Source organism: Xenopus laevis, chromosome 2L (genome assembly GCF_017654675.1).
Source record: "Xenopus laevis strain J_2021 chromosome 2L, Xenopus_laevis_v10.1, whole genome shotgun sequence".
Lineage (NCBI taxonomy): Eukaryota > Metazoa > Chordata > Amphibia > Anura > Pipidae > Xenopus > Xenopus laevis.
In genome coordinates, this window is record NC_054373.1 from 30,128,825 (window position 1) to 30,149,252 (window position 20,428).

The 20,428-nt window shown below is 41.8% G+C and overlaps 1 protein-coding gene across 18 annotated transcripts in view; it reads left to right on the forward strand.

The window, feature by feature from the left end:
- ncor1.L (nuclear receptor corepressor 1 L homeolog) overlaps window positions 1-17,867 on the forward strand; it is a 118,277-nt gene extending 100,410 nt beyond the window's left edge. For 9 of the 18 annotated variants that reach the window (XM_041581651.1, XM_041581662.1, XM_041581661.1 and 6 more), the window contains 9 exons: window positions 176-295; window positions 1,252-1,388; window positions 2,097-2,305; window positions 4,324-4,458; window positions 11,160-11,302; window positions 12,498-12,551; window positions 13,432-13,635; window positions 15,454-15,651; window positions 16,826-17,867. In XM_041581651.1, the coding sequence (XP_041437585.1) occupies window positions 176-295; window positions 1,252-1,388; window positions 2,097-2,305; window positions 4,324-4,458; window positions 11,160-11,302; window positions 12,498-12,551; window positions 13,432-13,635; window positions 15,454-15,651; window positions 16,826-17,013 (1,388 nt within the window). In that variant the 3' untranslated portion in view covers window positions 17,014-17,867. The remainder of the gene's footprint in view (window positions 1-175; window positions 296-1,251; window positions 1,389-2,096; window positions 2,306-4,323; window positions 4,459-11,159; window positions 11,303-12,497; window positions 12,552-13,431; window positions 13,636-15,453; window positions 15,652-16,825) is intronic. The other 9 variants (XM_041581658.1, XM_018246064.2, XM_018246071.2 and 6 more) reach the window with 5 other exon arrangements.
- Window positions 17,868-20,428: the final 2,561 nt, after the last annotated feature.

Here is a 20,428-nt window from a genome sequence, read left to right on the forward strand (position 1 = left end):
GAGACGGAATTTGAATGTGTGGTGGGTGCCTTATCTACTGGTTTATGAGAAACGCAATATATTTCTAGAACTGAAATGAAGAGTTTGACGTTAAAACAGGTTTTCTTTGCCCATTTTATACAATTCCATTGGTTAAAAGGTAAATGACAGTTGCATTCTTGTCCGTCACGTGCAGATTCATCGCATCGCTATGAAGCTCCCAGAGAAACTATAGAAGTTATCAGCCCAGCAAGTTCACCAGTACAGGAAAAGGAGTCCTACCCACAAGAGATACCCAAATCAAGCCAAACTGAGAGTAAGTGAAATGAAACTATGAAGAAAGTATTAATGAAATACCTCTGTTTTGAATTGAAAAAGTCTTTATATTTAAAGGGGTTGATCACCTTCAGATGAACTTTTAGTATGAGAGAGTGATATTCTGAGGCAATTTGCAAATGTTTTTCTTTTTTTATTATTTGTGGTTTTTGAATTATTTAGCTTTTTATTCACCAGCTCTCCAGTTTGCTGTTTCAGCAATCTGGTTGATAGAGTCCATCCAAATTACCCTAGCAACAATGCATTAATTTCATAAAGAGACTGAAATCTGAACAGGAGAGGGCCTGAATGGAAAGGTAAGTAATAAAAAGTAGCTATAACAATACATATGTAGCCTTTTTAGAGCATTTGTTTTTTAGATGGGGTCAGTGACCCCCATTTGAAAGCTGGAAAGAGTCAACAAAAGAAGGCAAATAATTCAAGAACTATATAAAAAAAAAAGTAGAAATGAAGACCATTTAAAAAGTTGCTTAGAATTAGCCATTCTATAAGAATTAGCCATTCTATAAGAGCAGTTTTTGTTTATCCCTTTCTGATAGGGTCTAACTCTACTCCTTTTATAGAATGGCTAATTCTAAGCAACTTTTTAATTGGTCTTAATGTTTTATGTTTTTTTTATAGTGTTGGAATTATTTGCCTTCTTCTGTTGACTCTTTCCAGCTTTCAAATTGGGGTCACTGACCCTATCTAAAAACAAATGCTCTGAAACTCTCCACATTTATTGTTTTTGCTATTGTTTTAAGGGTCAAAGCCAGTAGTGAAAAGAAAATGAACAGTCATACAGGCAGTGGGTTAGGTAGCAATTAAATGCAAACATAACTTTCAGAATACATTGGGGCAGTTTAAAGTCTAAAAGTGTGGATAACGGTGTATAAATCTTTTCATTGCTTAACCTAGTGTCAGACTTCTAAAATTCCTTGTGATGTTTTACTCAAGCAGGTGAAGGCAGCCGCAAATATGAAGGGCAGCCCAATCGCTACCGGCAACCGCAAGAGTCTCCTTCTCCACAACAGAGCATTCCTGGGCATGTACCACAAACTCATCGCCTCATTACATTAGCTGATCATATATGTGTAAGTTTAATTCTGTCATGTCTTTTATGGTTTGCAAATAATTCACTCTACCACCTAAAATGTTATTCTTGAACCAACAAATGTATTTTTTTAGCTGTAATGTTGGTGTGGACGCAGCCATCTTAGTGCATTGTGCCTGCTTCTGAGCTTTGAAAAGGATCCAGGATGGAACTGCTTTGAGACAGCTATCGTTTCTCACTTTAAAGTGGACCTTTCACCCAGACACAAAAAGCTTTATAATAAAAGTCCTATTCAAATTAAACATGAAATCCAATTTCTATTTTTTATCAAAGCATTCATAGCAGTTGTATCTGTTTAGCTACCCATTGTTCTGTTGATAGGCTGCTGATGGGCTGCTGGGGAGGGAAGGGGGGATGATATCACTCCAACTTGCAGTACATCAGTAAAGACTGACTGAAGTTTATCAGAGCATAAGTCACATGACTGGGGGCAGCTGGGAAACTGACAATATGTCTAGCCCCACGTCAGATTTCAAAATTAAATATAAAAAAATCTGTTGGCTCTTTTAACAGCAGCACTATTAACTGATGCGTTTAAAAAAAAAAAAAAAAATTCCCGCCACAGTAATACAGTTTAGGTCCTTTTTTGAGCTTTCTTGAGTCATACTTTTTCTGGATTTAATGGTGTTTTAGCAAAACCTCAAAAATGTTAGATTAAACTCATGCCTTCACTATTTCCTTCTTACAGCATATTATTACCCAAGACTTTGCCAGGAATCAGCCAGTAAACCAGCAACCCCCTGCATCTACATTCCAGAGCACTAACCCTTCATCCACACCAGTGCGAACTAAGGCATCCAGCAGGTTTAGCCCCGAATCTCAAGTACAGCCTGTGCATAATCAGCGCCCTGCTTCAAGGGTGTCTCCGGAAAACATATCTGATAAACCCAGAGGAAGGTTAGAATTTGTTTTGTTTTTTTTTTTCATTTTAAATTTTCATTGGTCAGTTTAAAGGGATTCTATCATGAATTGTATAATGTAGTTTTTATTTCTAAATTACACTATTAACACTGCAAATAATTCACTCTACAATATGACATTTAATTCCTGAACCAACAAGTGTTTTTTTTAGTTGTAATATTGGTGTGTAGGCACCATCTCAGTACACAGGATAAGAAGTCAGCACTCACCAACGGGATAAGATTTACATCAGGTGCACGTCTCTGGCAGCCACTCAAAGCCTAAGTATTCAACTCTATTTGGATTAGACAGCACCGAAACAAGGCAATTTTTCTAAAAAAAAAAGTCTTTATTTAGAGGGCTTTTTCTCAGACAGAAATACAGCTCAGCCACATTTCAGGCTTACAATAGCCTTTCCTCATGCTACTGGGCACAAGTTAGAGAACACATTTTATACACTTTAGAATAGCGCCATCTATTGGCTACTTTAACACACACAGGTGCAATTCCTAAAGTAAATTAAACAACGTTGCAAATTGACATTTATATACATTTAAATATCTTATAGCCATTCTCGTCCTTTATATTGTTTGAAGCATATCCATGCATAATACATCAGTCCAATGAATCAATGTCTGAAAAACATAAAAACGTTTAAAATATTTTACTAAAAACAATTAAAAAAACTATTTACCGGAAAATTTTATGTAATTCATATTCCCTATTTAAACCTGATGGTGTCAAGGTACCTAACAATCGTATCCACCTAGCCTCCTTTTTCAATAGTTCCTTTACTCTGTCACCCCGGCGATGCATTTTATGGACTCCATCAACCACCTGGTATTTCAATTGGTGCACATGGTGTAGGGAGGGAACCCATGATTTTCTCTTTGTGTTGCAGCAGATTTTACTATAGCCCCACATGATGCAACGCCTCCTTCATCATGTCCCATTGTGAAGTGATGGATTCTGGGACTTGAAGTACCCTTTCTTTTATGGTGGGCGATGCACAGAATCTGTAGAATGCAGAGGGGTTTAAAGTCCCAGAATCCGTCACTCCACAATGGATCTTGGTGAAGGAGGGGTTGCATTACACTGTGAGCACAGGAGGAAATGGTTCTTCAGAATGACATGGCTTCCTTTCATTCTGGGGAATCAGGTTTGTCGTAATTTCGGGACTTCACCGATTTACCAACGGCGCAGTCGTAGATTCGCTGGCGAAGAAGACTGTAGCGCTACTTCGCACTCTAACGCCAGGCGAATTTTCACTCTGGCGAATGGACGTAACTACGCAAATCCACTAAGATGCGGATTTTAATGAACGTTGCCTTTTTTTGCCAGACTTGCCTTCGCCACCTCAGACCAGGGGAAGTGCAATAGAGTAGAAAAAAATTTAAATTTTTCTAAGTCCCAAAAAACGCTGGCAACGTTTCATTTTTCAGGGTGATAGGCTGCAAAAGATCGTAAAATTTTTTTTTGGGGTACCCGTCCTATGTAAATTAGCCAATGCTAGTGCAACTTCGCTTTGCTTGCCGAATTAACGCTATCGAAACTTCACCATCGTTCGGCGCCCTGGACGCAACTTCGCATTTTAGTGAATTAGTGTTGTCCTGGCAAATTTTCGCCTGGTGAAGTGTGCCGATGTGAGTGAAGTAGAATAGAGATACACTGGCACACAAGGCAATTGAAATGCAGGGTTACCCCATGCTCTTTAATTTTGTGCGAACGTGATGTGAGCGAAGCCTTCACTGGCGAATTTCCGCAAGTTAGTGAATTTGCCCCAATGTGTTGAACATATGGATTTCTGGTGATATATGGTTTGTTTCCTGGGTGCTTGCCCATGAACATAGAACTAGGTGCACTGAGACTTTCTCAGAGAGCAAGGCACATGCAAGCCAACATAGGACCAGAGGGCAATCAAATCACAGTGTTCCAGGAAGAAAAGGGGAGGGAGCGGGTATTTTAAACACTGCTAGGGAAATTCTTATGTATAACTTATATTGTTTTGAATGTAGGCCTGGAAAGTCTCCTGATAGAGGACACATCTCTGAGCCATATGAGCCTATCTCACCTCCACAAGCACCTCACGTGCATGCTAAACAAGACAGCATGATGTTACTTCCCCAGAGGCAGGAGCCCCCTGAGCAGAGGTAAGTACTCAATTATCTGTGCCTTTAATACTGAACTATAGCCAATTGCTTGCATTGTTTCAGCTGCAGTTGTATGGACATATTCAGTGGGGTCAATGTTACAAAAGCCACATTTGGAAAACACACTATAATCCACTCCAGTTTCTTACCCAGTTTTGTTAATAGCAGGTGTTTCTCAACAGTTCAGTGCAAAAATAAAAACTGGGTAAATAGATGGGCTGTGCAAAAGAAAAAAAACTGTTTCTAATAGCGTTAGTTAGCCAAAAGCTACAAAGGCTGGAATGAGTGGATGTCTTAACATAACAGAATACATATTCCTGCTTTTCAGCTCTCTAACTCTGAGTTAGTCAGCGACTGGACATAAGTGTTCAGTGAGTTTGCTATTGATCCTCAGTATGCAGCTCAGATTCAATAGAAAATAGTCATGACTCGTGTGCCGCCCCCCTCAAGTCACTGATTGGTTACCGCCTGGTAACCAATCAGTGGAAACCAAGAGAGCTAAAAAGCAGGAAGTAGTGCTATTATGTTACATTCATATATTACATTTTTGGCTAACTAACTATATTAGAAACATTTTTTATTTTGCACAGCCTTTCTATTTACCCAGCTTTTATTTTTATAATGAACAATTCCTTTAAACAAATTTTCTAATTTTTCAAACACAAGGCTCCTAAAGCATAACTAGCCAGGGAAAACTTAGATTCACTGGATGGTGTCTAAAATATTGGCACCCCCTAGTGAATTGACTTTTTCTCTAGTGTGTGCTTGGGGGACACAGGGAACCATGGGGTATAGCTGATGCCATTAGGAGGTAGGACACAACAACTGAAAAACTAGCTCCTCCTCCGCTGGCTATACCCCCCAGCAGGCGGAGCCTACTCCAGTTTTTTGTTGTGTCCTCAGGAGGTCAGGACATGTTCCTTTTTTCTCTCAAGAAATTTTTATTTTTATGACATAAGGAGTTATACCAGTCGCCTACACTGTGTAGGATGCCTTGGCATATATTCTCCCATCGTGGGAAGTGTTCCTGGGGTACTTGCTGCACAGCTACTACCATCCAGTTGCCTTATCACCCTCTCTCATTGTGCACAGGAGGAGTGAACTGGCCAGGACACGGAAGGCGTCGGGACCCTGGGGGAGGGTAAGTATACCTGTGTTTCCCCTAGTCTCCGGTATCTCAGTAAGAGCCTTCCTTCTCCCCCTCCCTCCCCCTTGGACCGGAGGGGAGAGTAGACTGTCACCTTACCCTACGCTACCAGCGACACACAAGGAAAGGTAACAGTGCGCACAGACGGCTTATCCGCCTAACTGATAGGGGAACATAGCCGCGGGTTCTGCCGGCATCTTTTTTTTCTGCGCGCTCCTTCTTTTATACCGCATAATTGAGGAACAGCGCACATACGCTCACAAGCGTATTACTATAGCGCTTCCGGGTAAGTGCAGCCGCATACCACGTGACGCGCACTGGCGCGAAAGCAAGGCGGCTTCAGGGGGAAAATCCTCCAACCGGAACAGCGCATTCTATTCAGGCTGCAGTCAGCGCGTATCCTGTGACTCTCAGTTGTCGGGACGGCCGCTTATTAAGCAGCGCAGCACGAGCAGGGAACTGTATATCTGCAGGACACGGTGACTAGAAAACTAGCCCCTTTTTCCCTGACTTACTCCCTAGCTCTGTCAGAGTATCTTTACTCTTATCTGCTTACCATATCATGTCTGAGGAAAACAGTGAGGCCATTTTTTCCAGGGGGAAAACAGCCTCTGTAAGATACCTTGCATGTGCCAAGTGTCGCAAAAAGCTTCCCTCAGGGCAAAAGAGCCTATTTGCTCTAAGTGTAAAATGGCTGAGTCTGATAAGGAACCCCCAGGCCCTGCTCCTATTCAAACAGACCAAATTCCTCAGACACCTGCTGTGTCTATTCCAGACGTTTCTACTCCAGTACAGACAGTTATTCCAGACTGGGCAGCCCAGTTAGCTACTGGTATACCTAAATTAGCATTGTCTTTGGATAAAATCCTGTCAAGACTAGATAAACCCAGACATAGGGGATCAAAACGCAGAGCACCTTCGTCATCAGACGAAGAGAGTGATAATTATTCCAGAAGTTCGTCTCCAGTGCCACTAGGCAGGGAAGAGACCCTTGGTTTATCAGAAGGGGAGTTATCTTGCAGTTCAGATATGTTAGATGAGGAACCTTCAAAATTCTCAGCTGAAGCGATAGATGACTTAATCACTTCCGTTCTGGAAACTCTTAACATACAGGAACCAGAGACAAGTACAGATAAGTCTAAGATCCTATTTAAAAGAAGTAGTAGATCTTCACCTACGTTCCCTTCTCACGCGCAGCTTGAACAAATAATTCAACAAGAGTGGAACAAGCCAGAAAGTCGTTTCCAACCAAATCGCAGATTCCTCAAACTCTACCCATTCTCTGCAGATACCACAGAGAAATGGTCTTCCCCTCCTTCCGTGGATGCTCCAGTCTCTCGTTTATCCAAAACACAGCTCTTCCAGTACCAGATGCTTCGTCCTTTAAGGACCAGATGGACAAGAAAATGGACGGGTTACTACGCTCCCTTTTCTCAGCATCAGGCACTGCCCTTCGCCCAATCCTGGCTACAGCATGGGTCAGCAGGGCAGTGCAAACATGGTCGGATTCCCTCGTTCAAGCGATCCTTTCGAGAGTGCCAAGACAAGAACTTTCGCAGCTGGCGACGCAAATTAAAGACGCAAACGAATATATTTGCGAGGCGGCATTAGACGCAACCCAGGCAGTTAGCAGAGCTTCAGCACTATCTATTGCCACTCGGCGGTCACTCTGGATGAAACTATGGTCAGCTGATTTATCGTCCAAAAAATCGCTTACATCATTGCCATTCAAGGGAAAACTCCTGTTCGGCCCAGATCTGGATAAGATCATTAGTCAAGCGACAGGAGGAAAGAGCACGCTACTTCCTCAACCAAAAGCCCGTTCTTCCTTTCGGAGAGGGAGGTTTTTTCGGCCTTCACAAAACAAGAGCTCGAGACACTCTCCACCACGGAATACAACATCCAACAGAGGACGCTTCACGGGTAAACCCAGAACCTCTTGGCAGGCTCGCAAACCCTCTACCAGAACGTCGGACAAGCCCTCCACCGCATGACTGGGGGCCTCCGCCACATGGAACACCTCTGGGGGAAGGCTAATCCACTTTTCTCAAAGGTGGATAGAAATCACATCAGATTCTTGGATACAGGAGGTGGTAACTCAGGGTTATCACCTAGAATTCGATTTGTTGCCCCCTCGCAAATTTTTCATGTCAAGAATCCCAAGAGAACCAGCCAAGTTCAAGGCTTTTCAAAACGTGCTGTATACTCTTTCACAAACAGAGGTCATTTCCTCAGTCCCCCCAAAGGAGCACTTCAAGGGATATTATTCCAATCTGTTTGTCGTTCCCAAAAGAGACGGATCAGTACGTCCAGTACTGGATCTAAAGGGACTAAACAAATTTATTCGTCCAAGAAGGTTCAAAATGGAATCTCTACGCTCTATCATTGCAGCAATGACCCCAGGCCAATTCATGACGTCCCTAGACATAAAGGACGCCTACCTACATGTGCCAATCTTCCCTTCTCATCAAAAGTATTTACGATTCGCCATACACAACCGCCACTACCAATTCAGGGCTCTTCCTTTTGGCCTCACTTCGGCACCAAGGGTGTTCACAAAAATCATGGCAGTAGCCACTGCAGAGATACGGCAGTTAGGCATATCCATAACCCCGTATCTCGACGATCTGTTAATCAAGGCACCCTCCTTAGCAGAAGCACAAAGAGTAACCCATCTTGCTATGAACAAACTACAAGAACTCGGATGGTCTATCAACCTAGAAAAATCATCCACAACACCCAGTCAGTCTATGGTGTTTCTAGGACTACTGTTCGACACATGGACACAAAGAGTGTCCCTGACTCAGGAAAAGATTGTTCATCTCAAAGCTCTCATACGTTCCTTACTAGCAAAGACAAGCCATTCGACCAGATTCTGTATGAAGGTACTGGGGGTCATGGTATCTACAATAGAAGCGGTTCCATTTGCCCAAATCCACATGCGGGAACTTCAATGGAACATTCTTACATTATGGAAAAGAAAACACTTGTCTCAAGAGATCCGTCTCTCTCACAAGACGCGAGTATCCCTGACCTGGTGGCTACGAACACAGTGCATCTCCAAGGGAAGACCTCTCGGAGAACCACAATGGAGACTAATGACGACGGATGCGAGCCTGTCAGGTTGGGGAGCGGTATTAGAGGGCAAATCAGCACAAGGTCTGTGGACTCAAGTGGAAAGCCGCTTGCCCATAAATCTTCTGGAGATCATGGCTATTCGTCTAGGACTCAGGCACTGGCAAACAGAACTAGCAGGCCAACCAATAAAGATACAGTCGGACAATTCAACAGCGGTGGCCTATATAAATCACCAGGGGGGCACAAGAAGCAAGGCAGCCTTACAAGAAGTCAGGCACATTTTTCAGTGGGCGGAAAAGAACAACGCCAGACTATCGGCCATCTTCATACCAGGTCTGCAAAACTGGGAAGCAGACTTCCTCAGCCGACAAACATTAGACCCAGGAGAATGGGCGCTGAAGGAGGAGATTTTTCAAGAAATAACTGCCAGATGGGGTTTGCCGGAAGTAGACCTAATGGCGTCTCGCCACAACAGACAGGTACCAACCTTCCTTGCGCGGTGCCGGGACCCTCTGGCACTAGCAGCGGACGCTCTCACAGCCCCGTGGGATTTTCAACTAGCCTACGCATTTCCTCCAATTCCACTGATACCCAGAACAATCAAAAAGGCACAAAAGGAGAACACCACCCTCATTCTCATAGCTCCGAATTGGCCTCGACGGTCGTGGTTCTCGGACCTCGTAAATATGTCGATAGAGGAGCCGTGGATTCTGCCAAACGTGTCAGACCTATTACATCAGGGCCCAATTCTACACCCGAAGCCTCACAGCCTCAACTTGACTGCGTGGCTCTTGAGACCAGCATTCTGAAGCAGAAGGGATTCTCGGACGCTGTAGTTCAAACCATGCGAGCAGCGCGAAAGCCTTCTTCGGCCAGATCATACTATCGGGTATGGATTAGTTACAGACAATGGTGCTACAGACATAAAGTAGGCTTTAAGTCTTTTTCTACGGCAAAATTGTTGGAATTCCTCCAGGAAGGTGTGTCTCTAGGATTATCTCTCGGTTCCCTCAAGTCACAGATTTCTGCCCTCTCTATTTTATTCCAGAAAAGGCTAGCCCTCCTATCGGATGTCAAAACATTTTTACAGGGAGTAGCACATGTGGTTCCTCCTTTCCGCAAATCCTTTCCGACATGGGATCTTACCTTGGTTCTTAAAGCACTACAGAGAGCTCCCTTTGAACCAATGGCATCAATACCATTACATTTGGTAACATTAAAGACAGTGTTCCTATTCGCAATTACCTCAGCAAGACGAGTGTCCGAAATCAGTGCACTATCTTGCAAATCTCCGTTCCTCACTTTTCAGCATGACAGAGCAGTGCTTCGTACAGTACCTTCCTTCCTACCCAAGGTGGTATCGGCATTTCACATCAACCAGGAAATAACTATTCCTACTTTCTGCCCTTCACCAAAAAACCCCAAGGAAGCAGCACTGCATACTTTGGATCCAGTACGTGCCTTAAAGTTCTATCTACATAGAGTACGGGAAGTACGAAAGACTGATTCTCTTTTCGTGTTAACCTCAGGTCCAATTAAAGGATCTCCAGCCACTAAGGCTTCCATATCCAGATGGATCAAGCAGACGATTCAAAGAGCTTATGTAGCACAAGGTTTAACACCTCCGGATAAAGTGAAAGCGCATTCAACAAGGGGAATGAGCACAACCTGGGCTTTTCGGAATCAGGCCTCAGCAGAACAGTTATGCAAAGCAGCTACGTGGACATCCATCCACCCCTTTGCAAAGTTCTATCATTTCGATTCATTTGCGGCACATGACACACGCTTTGGTAGAAAGGTGCTTCAGGCCGCAGTCGAAAAATCCAGTTAGGGCCTCTCCCGCCCTGAGACTGGGGGACAGCTTTGGTACGTCCCCATGGTTCCCTGTGTCCCCCAAGCACACACTAGAGAAAATGAGATTTTGTGTACTCACCGTAAAATCTTTTTCTCTCTGGTGGCTTGGGGGACACAGGGCTTCCCTCCCTCGTGGAGGCCTCTTCTGTTTTTTCTCAGTAACATGTGTGATAAGTTTTCAAGTTAATTGTTGAAGTTTAAAAATAGTAAAACCTCCTTCGTTCCTTCTTTGGGACAAACTGGAGTAGGCTCCGCCTGCTGGGGGGTATAGCCAGCGGAGGAGGAGCTAGTTTTTCAGTTGTTGTGTCCTACCTCCTAATGGCATCAGCTATACCCCATGGTTCCCTGTGTCCCCCAAGCCACCAGAGAGAAAAAGATTTTACGGTGAGTACACAAAATCTCATTTTCCTTGTACTTTAGATAGTTTTTTGTTGCTACTTGCTATGATTAAGCTCACATACACTTAGCTGTAAACTTTATCATCTGTGATTCATTTTGGATGTCTGTCCATTGCTATAGTACAGTCATACACAGAAACAAAAACACTTGTTTGTTGAGGTTGTTGCCCATCTATGCTATTTAAACAAGGAATGTTATTCTTTCTTACTGTCTTTCTATATAGGAATGACTCCCGTTCCCCTGGAAATATTAATTATCTGCCCTCATTCTTCACTAAATTGGAAAATACGTCCCCAATGGTGATGTATAAGAAGCAAGAAATCTTTCGCAAGTTGAATTCTTCTGGTGGTGGTGACTCTGACATGGGTAAGTGGGATCTTGTGCTCATTTGGCAACTTTTCCATCTTGTTTTCTGGCCTTTGCTAGGGTTGCATTAAATCCTTCTAAAATAGAAAATTAACAAGAACATAAGACGTTTGTATCTATGATTCAGTAATGGCACAGGGTCAGACAGCTGGCCCTTTATGCACCCTATGTAATTACTGAATTTATTGGTTAATTTCTGCTTGAATTAAGCGCATTTATTACGTTTTAATAACAGCAGGTATTAAGGGGTGACTCATTCTGCAAGCCAAAAGAGAGATGTGGCTCAAATTTGAGTAGCCATACCACTGAATTTGTCATTCACAGAATATCATCATGTGTCACAATTAGGGATGCACCGAATCCAGGTTCCGGTTCAGGATTCGGCTTTTTTTTAGCAGGATTTGGATTCGGCCAAATCCTTCTGCCCGGCCAAACCAAATCCTACTTTGCATATACAAATTAGGGGCGGGGAGGGAGTTTTGCCACAAAACAAAGAAAAAAAAATTAAAAGATGTTTGCCCATTCCCACCCTTAATTTGCATATGCAAATTCGGATTTGGTTTGGTATTCGGCCGAATCTTTCGCAATGTATAGTGGATTCGGATTTTAAGGGTTGTTCACCGTTAAAATAAATTAGTATGATGTATAGTGTGCTATTCTGAAACAATTTGCAAATGGTTTTCGTTATTATTTGTAGTCTGAGTTATTCAGCTCTTTATTTCGTTTGCAATTTCAGCAATCTGGTTGCTAGGGTCTAAATTACCTTAGCAACCATGCATTCATTAGAATAAGAGACTGAAATATGAATAGGATACAAAGATAAGTAATATTAACAATACATGTGTGGCCTTACAGAGCATTTGAAAGCTGGAAAGAGTCAGAAGAGAAAAGCAAATAATTCAAAAACTATAAAAATAAATAATAATATTAAATAATGAAGACCAATTTAACTATTGCTTATAATTGGTCTTTTTATAACATACGGAAAGTGAAGCACCCCTTTAAAAGAATAAGGCAGAAGAATGTGGAATAATGAATATATACAGAGACAGGACTGGTACATGGATTCAATTCAGTATGGTGTTATATCACTGTAGTTTGAGTAGGGTGGATAAAAACAAGTTTATGTACATCAACGCCACACTGTTTTTCTGAATTGCATTAACGGAACCACATCTGTGTTTATTTATTTCAGCAGCTGCGCAACCAGGGACGGAGATATTTAACTTGCCAGCAGTCACTACCTCTGGTAAGCATACATTTGCTTTGTGTTTCTTTTGTATATCTTACATTAAGGGTCTATTTGTTATGCCGTGTAAAACGAAATTTTCCGAAAATGGTGTAAAAAGATGTGTAAAATAAATTGGATTTTTTTCAAGGTGTGTTTTATTTTACACCATGCAAATGCCAGATTTTCCTTCTTTAATTTAAACTGCTTTAAACCTTTGTAAGTTCCAATGGAAAAGTTACGCCATTTTTACACCTTTTTTTCATACAGGTATCAGATCTGTTATCCAGAATGCTCGGGCCTAGGGTTTTTTGTAATTTGGATCTTCATACCTTGTCTACCAGAAAATCATGTAAACATTAAATAAACCCAATAGGCTGGTTTTGCTTCCAATAAGGATTAATTATATCTTAGTTGGGATCAAGTACAAGTTAGTATTTTATTATTACAGGGAAAAAGGAAATCATTTTTTAAAATTTGGATAAAATGAAATCTTTGGTAGACGGCCTTTCCGTAATTTGGAGCTTTCTGGATAACTGGTTTCCGGATAACGGATCCTATATCTGTACTTTTATGCCTAGTGATGTCTATGAATTATTCTACGTTTTTTTTTAAATCATATAATAAATCTGGCCCATATGTACATTTTATTGTATTTATTATTTTGCCTGTGGTGGGATTAATCCTCCCATTTTGGGTTCCGTGCCTTCCTTAACTTCCATATCTTGTTTTTTATATTATTTTTATTGCATTTTCTATAGTACAACCAATAACAATAGAAATACTTCTCAATTTAAGTTTGTATACTTGTCACAATCTTTACATAAGCTCCAAATTATAAAAAAAACCAAAAAACAAAAGTATCACATCCGGTTTCCTGTTTTTTTGTTTTTTTTTACAGGTGCAATCAGCTCTCGGGGCCATTCTTTTGCTGACCCAGCCAGTAACCTAGGCCTGGAGGACATTATCCGCAAAGCACTAATGGGCAACTTCGATGATAAATCAGAAGATCACGGTGTATTGGTGGGAGTACCACAAGGGAACCAATCAGGGACCCCTAACAGTGAAGCACGTAGAGAAGAGGCGAACCCATCACCTAATTCAGGTTGGAATTTGGGGGGAAATAGGCATCTTTTCTGCCAATGTCCAGTGGATGGTTTGCTGCATGTAATAGCCAAGTGGAAGACATTTGATGTCTCTAGAAAAGAAAGTGTCCGATGGATAGGTTTCATGGTTGGACAGGCTCAGGTTCTGGGCTGATTGGTTTAGCTCACATCTGAGGAAGTTATTTCTCTCATTTTAAAGGCTCATTAGAAATCAGGGTTTGTGAAGGATACAATTTTTTTATTTTAGATGTTATGATCCAAAGTCTGCAAGTATGAGGTGCTCAAAGGTGCTGGGGGAGCATTAAATGCCCACTCCTGATAGATGTAATAAGCCAAATACAATGATTGGAAAGCAAGGATAAAGTATAGCCAAAGACTGAAATCAAAATGTTTAGACCAGATGGATGGTCATCAAGTTACTGTACATCGGTGATCCCCAACCAGTAGCTCGTGAGAGACATGTTGCTCTCCATCCCATTGGATGTTGCTCTCAGTGTCCTCAAAGCAGGTGCTTATTTTTGAATTCGAGGCTTGGAAGCAAGTTTTAATTGGATAAAAACTAAGTATAGTGTCAAGTAGAGCCTCTTGTAGACTGCCAGTCCACATAGGGGCTACCAAATAGCCAATCACAGCCCTTGTTTGGCACCTCAATGGACTTTTTAATACTTGTGTTGCTCCTCAACTCTTTTTAAATTTGAATGTGACTCATGGGTAAAAAAAAGTTGGGGACCCTGAACATTTAGCAAGGTATAAAGTTGCCTTCAAGGCTAGTGTGTAAGGACTTCTTGGTGGGTGGTATGATATAATAAAGTAAATAAAGGGGCAGTTCACCTTTAAAGGCTGCTAAAGGTGGACCTGTTCTGAGCAGTTTTTCAGGTCTTCTGTTTTTTTCTATTACCCTTCTAGCTTTGACACTTTCTTGCCTGCAACGGAAGTTTCAGTCCTTTAAACAGAGCAATGACTCGGGACAACCTGAGCAAAGAACATTTTGTCACACTAGGTTGAACACATGCTTGTGTGCACACCCTATATACTTACTGTAGGTCCAGGGTTTCTCACTTGTTGTTCCCTCCGCTAGTAAGAAATGGAGGTTATCAGTCCATTCAGTGGAAGGGCCCTCAACTAATTTAAATGAGCACTAATACTAAAGTACAAGAGCGTGTTGTGCAAGATATGACATACGTTCAGTATATCTGGCTTCTGTTTGCTCTTGGCCTTTAATGATCAGTGGGGGTCATGTATCAACACTGGGCAAATTTGCCCATGGGCAGTAGTCCATAGCAATTCTGCATTCATTGTTCTACTTGCAGCTGGGTAATCGCTGATTGGTTGCTATAGGTAATTGCCCATGGGCCAATTTTCCCAGTGTTGATAAATGAGCCCCACTATGTACTTTAGTAAAATTGTTCCTTTAAAGAAACCAGATTAAAACAAAGAATTCTGCTTTAATAATGTCAATATGGCGTGTAATGCTGTCATGTGGCGATTCTACTGGCGTGTTATGATTTAGGAGTATAATGGTTCTGGCTGGCCCGTTATACAAGCTGTGATTGGCTTACAGCATAACTGGCATTCTAAGGGCCAGAAACAGACCAGGGTTAAGGATTTAGTTGTGAAAGGGCATTTAATTTATTACTGTAATAACATTAAGTAGCATAAGCACACTTCAGTCATGCTCGACTACTTAATGAAGCCAGTAGAAGCTGAATGTGTTACACCATATTGTATTTATTACTGTACTGCGGGATTCTCCTGCACTAAAAATATCAATTCTAGACCTTTTGACCCAGCCCTTTCCTACTACTTTATATACACAGTTCTCCATGTTACAGGCGGAGGAACCCACAAGCAAAAGTTGATAAGCAAATATGGCAGTCGCAAAACGAAGTCACCCGTATCTGGCAGTCAGACATACTTGGGGGCTGAACGGCCCTCTTCTGTCTCCTCTGTTCATTCCGAAGGAGATTACAGGCAGACTTCAGCATGGGCCTGGGAAGACCGACCTTCTTCCACAGGTGAGAGAGTACTTTCTGGGTCAGGATTTAGCAAGCGTGCAGACTCTGCACCTCCAGATAAGTACTTTATGGCTAGCTTTGGGACATGGGTACCAACTTTATGATCATAACTTTGTAACTAAAAACCCCTGTCTTTGTAAACACATGCACTTGCATTTATACTGAATTACTTATGAGACAGGGGCCCAGGGAATGTGCATTGATTAATTGGCCAAATCAGTAGCACTTCCATTATACTTTAACACATTTTTACTTAGCCTTAGGAGTGCTCCCACAACCCCCCCTTTTGCAGGTGATCTCTGAGGCAGCACACAGACCATCACAAAATGGTGGCTCAAGGCAAGAGATGTAAACGGGCAAGATTTACTTAAATATATATCCCAGTTTGGTGAGATTCTTTAATACGTCACTTAATTTGATATAAACTGTTGCTCAAGTATTCATTTTGCAGGTTAGGTTTTCCTGTAAGGCTTTAGCAGTCACGTGGGGGTTTAGTTTATACAGACCCTTGCTTGATATTTAGGGTATGAGATTTCAGCTTTATTGCAACTTCCAGTGGTTCAATAAGTAGGGTGTGAAATTAGGCTCGATCAGTTAACCTTTCACCTCAAATATAAGACTACACCACTGACCTATAATAGTAGAGCAGTGATCCCCAACCAGTAGCCAGTGAGCAACACGTTCCTCACCAATCCCTTGGCTGTTGCTCCCAGTGGCCTCAAAGCAGGGGCTTATTTTTGAATTCCAGGTTTGGTGGCAAGTTTTAGTTGCATAAAACCAGGTTTAATGTAAAACAGAGCCTCCTGTAGGCTGCCAGTCCACATAGGGGCTACCAAATTTCCAATCACATCACTTATTTGTCGCCCCAGAGACTTTTTTGTGCTTATGTTGCTCCCCAACTCTTTTATATCTGAATGTTGCTCACGGGTAAAAAAAAGTTGGGGATCCCTATAGTAGGGTTTTCTGAACGTACCATTAAAATACCAGTCAAAGCAATGAGCTGCATAGGAACTTAGACTGGAATTTATATGGTACATTCAGAAAACCCTACTATTCTAGATCAATGGTGTAGCCATATAATTGAGGTGAAAGAGCACCATCACTATTAGAGCTTTGAGGGTTCTCTCTCTAAATCATTCGCTCGCAATTGATATGTTTTACTTCTTTCTTTTAGGTTCAACTCAGTTTCCATACAATCCTCTGACCATGGGAATGCTGAACAGCACACCGCCATCTTCTATGTCCTGCGCACCCACGTCCATGACTCAGACCCCTGCCCACCAGCAGAGCCGCATCTGGGAGAGGGAGCCTGCCCCTCTGCTTTCTGAACAGTATGAAACTCTGTCGGACAGCGATGAGTGAAACGAGTGAGACTCAATCTGAAGCCGTGTACAAATGATAATGAAATGCGAGCACTGGTCTGCTTGGCCAGCCCCCCCCTCCCCGTTAGGAGAATGTAATTAATAAAGCCGAGGCTCTTCATAAAATATGTAAAGAAGTTTTAAAGAGATAAATGGACAATTATTGATTTACACTTATTTGTAAAGAAAACCTTAATGTCTTTAAATCTTTCTTCTGTAAATATTTGCAGTGGTTTTTTTTTCCTTTGCTCTAGTAACTGGTGTATGTATGTTTCAATTGGGGGCCTCGGCTCCGGAGGACATTTATTTTGTATTTTTTTTTTTTAACAGATTTTCTCAAACAATGCTAAATTTGCTTCCTAGGGTCAGAGGTCAGACCCTAACAATGCTCATTATCCTTTAAGATGAAAGGCCCAGTACAATATAGGACTTGATCAGCAGTCTAAGCCCTTCTCACCCATCACTTGTTCTGCCCCATTAGAGATCACAATATTGCGCTAGTTATTCCACCTTCTTGTTGCCCCGATGCAAGCAGAACATCACAGCCTAACAGCATAAATCATTTGTGGACTATTTGTGAAACAGAGATTCTCCTTTAAGGCAGAACCACAAACGAAGCTTTCCTGCACTAGCAATGACCATTGCAAAACTCATGTCTGTGAATTTTAGTTTCTGGGTTTTTATCCGCTGCAGGAACACCCTCTTCCCCCAGGGGTGAATAGTTGTGTATAGGTGGGATTGTTGCCAATGCTGTCAGATTGGTGGCTTTATAATGCTTTTTTTTTTTTCCCTCACAATTTCATTTAATTATGTTCATGGATTGTAATAAAAACTGGTTTCCTGCAGAATAATACACATTTTGTTTCCTGTGAATTTCACTCGTCCTTATCTGTAAACCTGAGGCACAGAGCAGCAGCTGGGGGAAGGGAGCAGGTTTGTTTATATATTCATTATGCCTGTGTAAAGGAAGTTCAGGGAGGCGTTAAAGGAAAACTATACCCCCAAAATGAATACTTAACATCAAATTAAGTGACATATTCAAGAATTTTACCAAACTGGAATATATATTTAAGTAAATATAACGCTTTTACATCTCTTGCCTTGAGCCACCATTTTGTGATGGTCTGTGTGCTGCCTCAGAGATCACCTGACCAGAAATACTGCAGCTCTAACTGTAAAAGGAAGAAGTGGTGAAGCAAAAGACACAACTCTGTCTGTTAATTGGCTCATGTGACCTAACATGTATAGTTGGTTTGTGTGCACCGTGAATCATACGATCCCGGGGGGCTGTCTTTATCTTTTAAAATATTTTAAAAATGTTCTATTTATGATTACCCAATGGCACATACTACTAAAGTTTATTATGAAGGGGTTTACATATGAGCTGTTTTAAGCAATATATCTTTATAGAGACCTTCATTGTTTGAGGGGTATAGTTCTCCTTTAAGAATACGTTAATGGAACTGGCAGCTGGACTTCTCCAATGGAACTCGGCCAACACGTCTGTTTCAAAGCAGTTACATGTGATCCTGTGACAGTTGCCTCTCCTCCTTACTCACCATTCGGGAATAGACTAAGAACCACAAACAGACAAAGGGTGTTCCTAGTGTGATCATCTAATAAACGGGTTTATTCAACTTTTACAATATGCTTATTGGTCTTGGCTTAAGCTGGCCATAGATGTTGAGATTTTTAAAAGATCCGATCCTCATCGTGAGACCACGATTTTCTCGGAACGATCGTACGAATTGACCATCGACTAAAAAGACCAATTTGCCAGGAAAACAAAGGGGAGCTGCCTGCTTGGCCCTGCAAACATAGATACATTGCACTGGGACCGACAAAGATTTTTTGACCTGGCCGATCAATTTCCTGACAGATGTCGGCTGAAAAATCGTAAGATGTACGATCGTTCGAATACCACTAACCGCACGATAATTTCGAAGGATTGGTCGGACTTCTCTAAAATTGGTCTTTCGGCAAGAAGAATCGGCGCGTCTATGGGGAGCTTTATACAGCGCCCGAAACGTTGTGCATCTTATGACACAATAAACACCTAGGTGGTTTACCCCACATTGCAATTGTTCCTGTGTGCCGATTCCTCCTTTCACTGAGCTTTATACAGCGTGCCATACATGTCACCAATTTGGTAGAATGTATAATAAAATCCTTAATTCCCAGTTTAAAAAACTGTAAAACTAACATCCTTGCCCAAAAAAAGCACAAGCTATACAGCCACCATACCTGTGATAAGCTAGAGAAGCAAGACTACACTCCACAGTTCCTCCCAGTTCAGGCATGGGGCCAGAATTTCTTGATATATCTTCCCACGGTGGAGGTGATGGAACTTGGTGAGTTGTCCACTCCCAGAAGCTATTGGAACAAGACATGACCAATGACAAGTGAGATCCCAGCCAGGAACAAAAAGCTGTTAGTGTCTTGTCCTGTGTCCACATTGGGTAGAGTTTACGGCTTGGGTTCCTGGAGTATAAAAACTTATACTAATATGTTGGTACTCTAAAAATACAAATTAATAATAAAATGCAGGCATTGTTTGCATTAATGTTGTGACTGAAATTCTAACCACCACTACTATTAAAATAGGGACCTCAATAAGAAGGTTGTTCTCAAATGATCCTGGTCCGTAGGTAAGTCTATCAAGACACCAGGTTCCTTCTATATGTTTGTTTACAGATACTAAATAGGGCACTACAACTGTTGCAATAATGTAGTAGTAGTAGTTTTCTACAAAGTGTGAACTTATAAGGGGTCTTTCGATTACTAGGTTTGTGGTTACCCCGGTGTTGGCAACTCCATTTGCTCAATCCATTGTGTTTCCAGGGAACAATAGGTACTCTGTTGGATGCACATAAATGGGGGGACCACAACCCTAAATTGCTCAAGGAAGCATTTTGTTTCCAAGGTCTATCTGTGACTGCTCCACAGGAGTCAGACATAACATTTTATGTTCTATAGTATTACAAGTGGTAACACACAGACAGGCGCTCCATGTGGTGTACAGCCCTTACTCTAATTGTACATAAAAGCAGAATTGATCAGTCTCCACTATAGGCCTAATAGAGGAAGGTATGTCTGCGTGGGATCGAAATTTTACCAAAAATGGGAATAGATAAAGCTCAGGTAATTTCCAAATCGAAGTTGGTCGTTCTAGCAACCACAAAGTCAAAGAGGATTAACTCCTCATGGCCCTTGCTTGCACATAGACACAAAGGCAGGTCAATATGCTCAGGATTGAGCTATACTGTATGGCCAAAGGTATTCAGGCACCACTTTTGAAATCCCCCAACCTTATCTGGAATATGTTGCTGAGTTCCATGTGGCAGCCTGACTAACAAGGCTGATTCCCACATCCCTGTGTCTTGCTAAGACCATGGAACTCCTCAATGACGTCTAAT